General features: G+C 36.0%; 1 protein-coding gene across 1 annotated transcript; it reads left to right on the forward strand.

Moving 5' to 3' along the window:
• The first annotated feature begins 435 nt into the window (after nt 1-435).
• Nucleotides 436-4,332, forward strand: LOC139847401 (F-box protein SKP2A-like). The gene is made up of 4 exons (XM_071837073.1): nt 436-704; nt 2,226-2,574; nt 3,450-3,591; nt 3,714-4,332. Exons 1-4 carry the CDS (start codon nt 502-504, stop codon nt 4,079-4,081), a joined length of 1,062 nt encoding a protein of 353 aa, XP_071693174.1. The 5' UTR covers nt 436-501; the 3' UTR covers nt 4,082-4,332.
• Nucleotides 4,333-8,428: the final 4,096 nt, after the last annotated feature.

Here is an 8,428-nt window from a genome sequence, read left to right on the forward strand (position 1 = left end):
CTTAGTGGTAAAAGTAGGTGAAAACAACTACAATTGGACCACAAAGCTGCCCTTAACAGAAGTCCTACAATCTTCCATTCTTACACGTGGATTCATACGTGTCGCCCTTGTTTCTATCTTTCTCCATAAAACCCTCTTCTTTCTTTCACTGATGCCTAATTATCGATCAACACTTCTTCTTGGTATGTATGCATTCTCTCTTCTTTCTACACCACTTTAAATCTTAATTGATCTTCAAAGAATATTTCACTTATGTTTTTGGGTTAATTTAAGCTTTATACCAACAAATGATTAAAGTTTTATTTTTTTAATTTATCATTCGTGTACTTTTATTTCACTAGATGATTAAAGTTTTAATTTTTTTCATCTGGGTATATGCAATTTCAATCTTTTTCTCTTTGGTGATTTTGTTTTCATTTCTGATCACAAAACCCTAATCTTTTTGGTGACAGAAACAAGGAGATAAAAGGAAACAGAGGAGGGGTATTTTGGTAAAATTGAATGATGAAAGGTGATGAATTGGGCGTTCGTTTTGGGGAAATGGGTGTTGGGAGGGTGATTACTGACTGGAATGAGATTCCGATGGAACTTTTACTTAGGATTTTGTGTTTATTGGACGATCGGACGGTTGTTGTTGCTTCTGGTGTTTGTTGTGGTTGGAGAGATGCTATTTGCTGGGGACTTACTCATCTATCCTTCTCTTGGTATGCTTATTTCTATTTATTTACCTTTATATTTTTGTATTATATTATATTAAATGTTAATTTAATATTGTTATTACTAATTACTAAGTCACTAATTAATTCTAAACCTGGCTTTTTTGCTGCTTATTTTTATTGAGCAAGACTTTTTGATGGATTTTGGTTGTATAGTATTTGTTATTGTATACTGTAGTTGATTCGGAGTATAATAAGTGACAGAAGGATGGGTAGGACAGGGAAAATTACATATACTTTTTTAAAAATGGTTCAATTTGATCAGTCCAGTATTTCGAACTAGGACTCTGCGGTATCAAATTAGCTACTAACCATTATGTTAACCATTTCAAGGTAGCCTAGTAGTAGTTGGGTTGGGTACAGGTTCATATCTTGCAAATCATGGGGTGGCCTAGGAGAAGGTCAGAAATGGTCACAGTATTTAGACTAGTACTCTGATATTGAACTAGAGACACTTTATTGAGCTAGTAAAAATTTCAAATCTTAATACCAGAGCTAACTCTGATAAGTGGTATAATGGTTAGTTGGGTAGATCCTTGCTTGTTCATGGTTTATATGTTTATACTTGTATTTTTCAGCATCACTTCATTTTGGGTTTGTTTGGTATTATTGTTATGTCAAAATCTCCTTTTACCTATTGGTTGTTTAAAACTTCCAACCTTATGTTTGGTTGAAAACTACATTTAATCAAGATAAGCGGTTGAAAAGCATGGTGACAGAAGTGACAAAAAGATACGTCTAATATAATTCGGTAATAGTAGGAGATAATTGGAGGATTACATAAAATTTATTTGTGTCATAATCATGGCCTTTTTGGATGTATCTTCTAGTATGCTTTTTTTTTTTTTGCAAACCAAACTAAAGAAGAAAGCTGGTTTATTCAATTTTCCTTTTTTGTCTCTTTTGCCCAATCTTGTATTTGTTATGTACCTAATTGGGGTTACTGGAAACCTAATTTGATAGGCTTATAATGGATAGAAGAATGTGTACGTAGTGCGCTTCTTACTTGCGCAATCTATGGAAGATCTAGGACCGTTCAAATTTCTCCAAAGTGATCTTATTTTTTGGTTATAATCTGTTCGGTTCAAAAGTGGGCAAAGCACTAATTTTTTTTGCAGGCCTAATTGGATAGGGTTGAACCATAACACTTGGTCCATGCTAAAAGAACAGTGCGTATCCTTGTATGCCAAATGTGATGATAGAAATTAGACTGTTACATTAATAACCTCTTAAAGTAAAGCAATTATAAGGTTGTGTGCATTACTATTACCGTTTCACATGTTCGACCCATTTGACTGTTTGATTTGAAATTAGTTTTTCAAAATTTACCCGTTTAACATAAATAACTATATATGTAAGGTAACAGATTCGCGAGGAAATTAGTTGAAATTGAACTTGTCTAGTCTAATCTATGCGTCTCTATTTTGTTTAATTTATATGATTATAACATCTTTATACATGTTTATTAACCAATATAAAGTCTAATTTTGATTGCTTATTGGTTTGCAGGTGCAAAAAGAACATGAGCAACTTGGTGATATCTCTTGCACCCAAGTTTAAAAACTTGAGAGGTTTGATGCTTCGCCAAGATATGCCGCAGTTAGTTGATAGTGCAGTTGAGACGATTGCAAATAACTGTCATGAATTGGAGGATCTTGACCTCAGCAAAAGCTTTAAACTCAGTGATCGATCTTTGTATGCGTTGGCCCACGGTTGTCCCAACCTTACGAAGCTCAATATTAGTGGATGCTCTTCGTTTAGTGATACCGCTCTTGCGTATCTTAGCGGTTATTGCAAAAAATTGAAAATCTTGAATCTTTGTGGTTGTGTAAAAGCTGCTTCCGACAAGGCCTTAAAGGTATGTTATAAACTTATAATCAACTTATAGTCCAATCGGGGTCCTAGATGGGTTTGTTTGACCCAAAACCGATTTAATTAGTTAAAAATCATTGGAGGGTTGGGTTTGTTTGACCCAAAACCGATTTAATTAGTTAAAAATCATTGGAGGGTTGTGCGTTAAGAATACAATGTCTTACCTGTTCTTCAACTCTATATATATGAATACGCGCGCACACACACACATACACACATAATGTATATATGTTTGTGCGTGTATATATATATATATATATATAAATGACGTCCGTTGCGACGCCCGTTGCGGCGTTTTGGTGACTAGCCCGTCTTGACCCCGTCACGTCTTCTAATAAGTCGGTCAACGGTCAAAATTCACGTCAAATGCGGGACAGGTCGGGTCAATGCCGGTCAAAAGTCAAAAAATCGGTTAAAATCGGTCAAAAGTCGGTCAAATCAATCAAACATTGACGTAGTTCAGTGTTACTTTTTTTTGGCTTTAAAATATGTATATGTATATATGTGTATACTTTTTTTGGCTTTAAAATATGTATATGTATATGTGTGTGTATATATATAAGTCAACGTCGGTCAACGTCCGTCTCGACTCCCGTGGCGACCGTCTCGACCCCGTCTCGACGTTTGAAGGTCCCGACCGTCTCAACCCTGTCTCGCGTCTTTTTCAACTTTGTCTATATGTATGTGTGTGTATATATATGTGTGTGTGTATCTGTGTGTGTGTGCGCACGCATATATGTATATACATGTGCGTGCGTGCGTTTTATTCTAAACGTTGCCTGAATTGACCCATTCATTAAGCAACGGGTCGACTTTGTTCAGTTAAGTTACGAATGTGCTGACCATGTATGAACTATGCAGGCGATTGGATATAACTGTGGTCAACTTCAGTCGTTGAATCTCGGATGGTGCGAGGAAGTTGGTGATTCAGGAGTCACGAGTTTAGCGTACGGCTGCCATGATCTACGTGCACTCGATTTGTGTGGTTGTCTTCTCATAACAGGTAGTCTTCCATCTTTACTTATGTTTGTTTTTGATAAAAGTCAACTCCAACCTTTGACCAACCATTAGTATGTGCATATTCGTGTAAAGATCAGTTAATCTGTTATAATGTTTGGTTTGCAGATGACAGTGTGATAGCACTCGCAAACAATTGCCTACACCTAAAGTCTCTCGGTCTCTACTACTGTCAAAACATCACGGACCGAGCGATTTACGCGTTGGCTCATCGTCGAGTCAACAACAGTAACAGTCAAGTGTGGGACCCGGTTAAAAGTAGGGATGAAGGACTCATGAGTCTCAACATAAGTCAATGTACTGCTTTAACGCCACCTGCTGTTCAGGCGTTGTGCGATTCGTTTCCCGCCCTTCATACGTGTCCCGGTAGACATTCGCTGATTATAAGCGGATGCTTGAATTTAACATCTGTGCATTGTGCTTGTGCTTTTCAAGCTCATCGTGAAGTCAACTCGTTTACTCCTCATGCGTATTGAGGTGGTTAAGGTGGTTGTTTTTGGGTAGGAGTATGTACATAGTTTGTTGTGTTTTGGGAGTTTTAAACTTGGTTTGGTTGTGTTTGGACTTTGATATTTTTACTAATGGTACTAGTAACTGTTAAGGATTTAGTGTATGTTATTTTTTTTTACCATCGACATGTTTAATATTTAGTTCAAACACTACAATTCATCTTAGAAGCATATAAAGCTGGAATCTATAATGAGACGGCTCATACGTAAAATGTTGAACACCAACTACCAAAATATGTAATAATAAAAATTAGGGGTGTTTACGAAACCGTCAAACCGCGAAAACCGGCCGGACCGGACTGATTTATTGGTTCGGTCAAGTTTTAGATATTAACAGTCCGGTCGCCGGTTTTAAGATCTCCAAACCGCGAAACTCGGTCCGGTTTGCGGTTTCATTAGGCCACTGGCCGGTTAAACCGGACCGGACCGGATTGTATATACGTCACTGATATTAATTTTATGTAACTATATACTTCACTGAATAAACATATTTATACGTACATGGGAGATGCGAACACGTTTAGCTTTGTTCTTGAGTATAGTAAATAGATGCATTTGTATTTGATATGCAGGATGTATATGTAATATGTAATTATATATAAAGGAGGAATATAATTATATAATATGCATGACACATTCACTTAAAAAGGATGTATACTGATATAATTTAGAGACGTAAAGACATAATAAAGATGTATCTACAAAGAATGTTACTTAATAATAATAACTTATGAATCAGTTACGAAGGATTCACATTGTTTGTTTTGCCTTTTTTTGTACAAAAGGAGAAAAATGTACACAAACTTAATAATAATAACTTATGGAACTTGAAACCGTTAAACCGGACCGGCCAAAACCGGACCAAACCGTCCAGTTTGACGACTTTCTTGGTCTAGTCTGGTTTGATATATGTTTAAACCGTAGATGCCGATTTGGTTTGAGATTTAATCAAAATCGGACCAAATCGGACCGTAAACACCCCTAATAAAAATATTGCATTGCTTCCCATTTTCCTTTTAGGAACTCAAGATTATATAGAAAATTTTATGACTATGAAATTATGTCAACGAAATAAAGTATGTACTAGAGCTAGTTTTTGTGAGTTTGATTCTACAACACCCTTTTTTATTTTTTTTGCCTAAATAACAGAATATTATAAATAAATTATTACAATTGTTAATCCTTCTTCATATTTGACACTCACATATTTTAATTATATGTTATATTACTCAATATTGTTATATGCTTTATTTACCTATATATATCGTATTGGAGTATACATTATTCATGGTAAAGCTTCTATTTTGCCAACTTTACTTGTATATTTTTACTTCACATATCGGATTTCATGGTTCTTTCTGGTTGGAGGTCCCTAGGAAGCAGCCTCTCTGCTCTACAGAATAGGGAGGGACGACTTCCTCTACCTGGGGACCGATAGGTATCCTGGGTAGAAGAATGACTTCCCTTTTACTTTAGGGTAGAGGAAAGGACTGCCTACATCTAACCTCCCCATACTCCACTTTAGTGGAATTGGGTATTGTTGTTGTTGTTGTTAATCCTTCTTCAATGAATGAAGCCCCATTGGTTACAGCATAAAGCTTTGTTATGAATGATCCATAAAAGAACCTAAAAACTAATTATAAGTTATCCATAAGCAAAAGCCATGGTTGTGTGTCCCATGTATTTGCGTCATACAAGTGCCACAAATTAGAAGCCGCGGCCGGCCTAACAGAAGATCATTTCCTTGAAGCACTTAACAACGAAACAAGATCATGCCATTGAAAGAGGCTTTAATTGTTTATGGATTTTCATATGGCCCAAATAGTTCTCTCAAGCTTAAGCCAATTCGATCATGATTGAAGCGTCTCTTGTTCTCTTGACGATCCGTAGCCTTATATTTGCTTTTCAATTTTACCAATCTTTCCAATTTCTGGTGCGTGAGGTCTAGCGTTTGTTGTATGCTTGTTAGGATAATTAAAGGAATATCCCCTACTATAATTTCTTGTAATGCAAAAAAATCAATTTGGAAAATCTACCCACCATTTGACCCCGATTTTATTCCCGAGGCCCCTTGTATTCAACGTTGCTATTCTTATGGATGCATTTTAAGAGACGTTTCCCCGCTATCATGCATACCGCTTAGTTCTCTTGACGATCCGTAGCCTTATATTTGCTTTTTAATTTTACCAATCTTTCCAATTCCTGGTGCGTGAGGTCTAGCGTTTGTTGTATGCTTGTTAGGATATTTAAAGGAATATCCCCTACTATAATTTCTTGTAATGCAAAAAAATCAATTTGGAAAATCTACCCACCATTTGAACCCGATTTTATTCATTAGGCCCCTTGTATTCAGTGTTGCTATTCTTATAGATGCATTTTAAGAGACGTTTCCGCGCTATCATGCATACCGCTTACGAAAAAACCAAACTCGTCAACTTCATTTCTAACATTCGTTGGATTAAGGATCTTACCCGTGCATTTATCCATTCTCTAGTTTCCTCGCTTCTTTAGATTTTCTATTCCGGTTTTTTCTTGATCGTGTTGATTGTGGCCATCTAAAGCCCATGAAACTTCCTCTTGAATAACCTTTTGTTTTTTTTTCTCTTTGTTCTAGGAGCTTTGAAAGGACTTCTATGAGATCAGGGTATTCTCTTTCAATATATTTTACCGACTTTGGTGCAAATATTGTCTTTGAATTGCATAAGTAGATCGACTGTCCTGATCTCTACGTTCACCCTCTTGGTTGTGGATGGAGAGAATTTTAAGACTACTCTGAATGCAGATACATAAAGTTTTTCCATTGGTGCAAAGCGTTAAAGTTATAGAAAACAATAAGATGGGGGCAAAATGTGGAAATTTAACAACAAATTACACTAAACTTCGGATTGTAACATATGATTACACTAAAAAAATTTGGTCTATAATGTCGGCCGACCCCGGTTGCTCCTTAATAGATCATTCCGTGCTCTTATCCATAACATATGTCTTAATTTGGTCGTCACTTCATCATTTCATTCTCATTAGTAACTCATTACTTTACACGAGTGTCCATGACATACCCGTTCATCATCAAATGGACCAATCAAAATTAATATATTAATTAATACAGTATACCACTCTTAATACATATTTTACAAACAAAAGGAACACAACCTTCGTCTTAAAAAATGCCACACAACGACTTGAAGCACCACGTTGAGGAGAAAAGAAGGGAGCTCCCTAGTATCGGCTTCTTCCTATGGCGCTCCCTTCAATGCTACTTTGGCGCTACCAATAAGGGGAGTCTAATTGGGAGTTTAGAATCTGTTTGAGGAGAAAAAGATAGTAGGTTATTGTGATGTGGGCCAGGCCTAGATAAGATGGGCTTATGCATTGAAAACGAACTAAATTGGTTATAGGGCTTATCACCTATTTGCCCATTTTTTTTTTTTACTAGTTTGAGCTGGAACCCCCTAAAAAAAAGTTGACAAATTGCCCTCGCAAGACGCAAATAAATGAGCCCTTGCGCCCTTGCGTATGGACGCAAGACGCAAGGTTCATGTATTGCGTACTTGCGCCTTATCAAGATAGGATTTTTGTGATTTCTAGATAAGATTTTGTTAGATTTTTTTGTACTTTTACGGATAAGATTTTGTTCCTATATATTTCCTGTGGCTAGAACTCCGGATAATCAATTTCATTTCACTTCATTTCAAAATATATCATGTCATTAGAGCATCGTTAAGGTACACTTTTATCTATTTTTTCACTAATTTTTGTATTAATGATGAAGCATTTGTTGTTCATGTATGTTGTGGGGGTAATTTTGAATTTGTTAACAACATACCTATGTATCTACCCCTTGATTGTTTTAAAACCAGATTAAAACTACCACTTGCTCCATAAAAATCAATAAATCGAAGAGTATTGTTAAGTAACGTTCTTAAAAAAATTGAATTGCCACCTAATGCACCTGTTTCACTGAGATATATATTGTTGATAATCATATATTTGATATTACTAATGATCATGAAGATTTTTATGAGTTTTTTAAAACACGGTGTCTCAAACGAGCCTATTGATATTTATGTTGTCGACAAAGTAAGAATGCTTCAACCCCAACAAAATACACAAACACAATATATCCAACAAAACCTAGAAACACTCCAGTCCCAACAAAATCCACAAACACACCATCTCCAACAAAACCTCCGAATACTCGAGTCTCAACCAAACAAAAAAACACACCATCTCCAAGAAACCCTACGAATACACGATTCCGAACCAAACCTCGAAACACACAATTTAGAAGAAGAACAGGCTGAAATACCACCT

The sequence above is a fragment of the Rutidosis leptorrhynchoides genome, chromosome 5, assembly GCF_046630445.1.
Source record: "Rutidosis leptorrhynchoides isolate AG116_Rl617_1_P2 chromosome 5, CSIRO_AGI_Rlap_v1, whole genome shotgun sequence".
Lineage (NCBI taxonomy): Eukaryota > Viridiplantae > Streptophyta > Magnoliopsida > Asterales > Asteraceae > Rutidosis > Rutidosis leptorrhynchoides.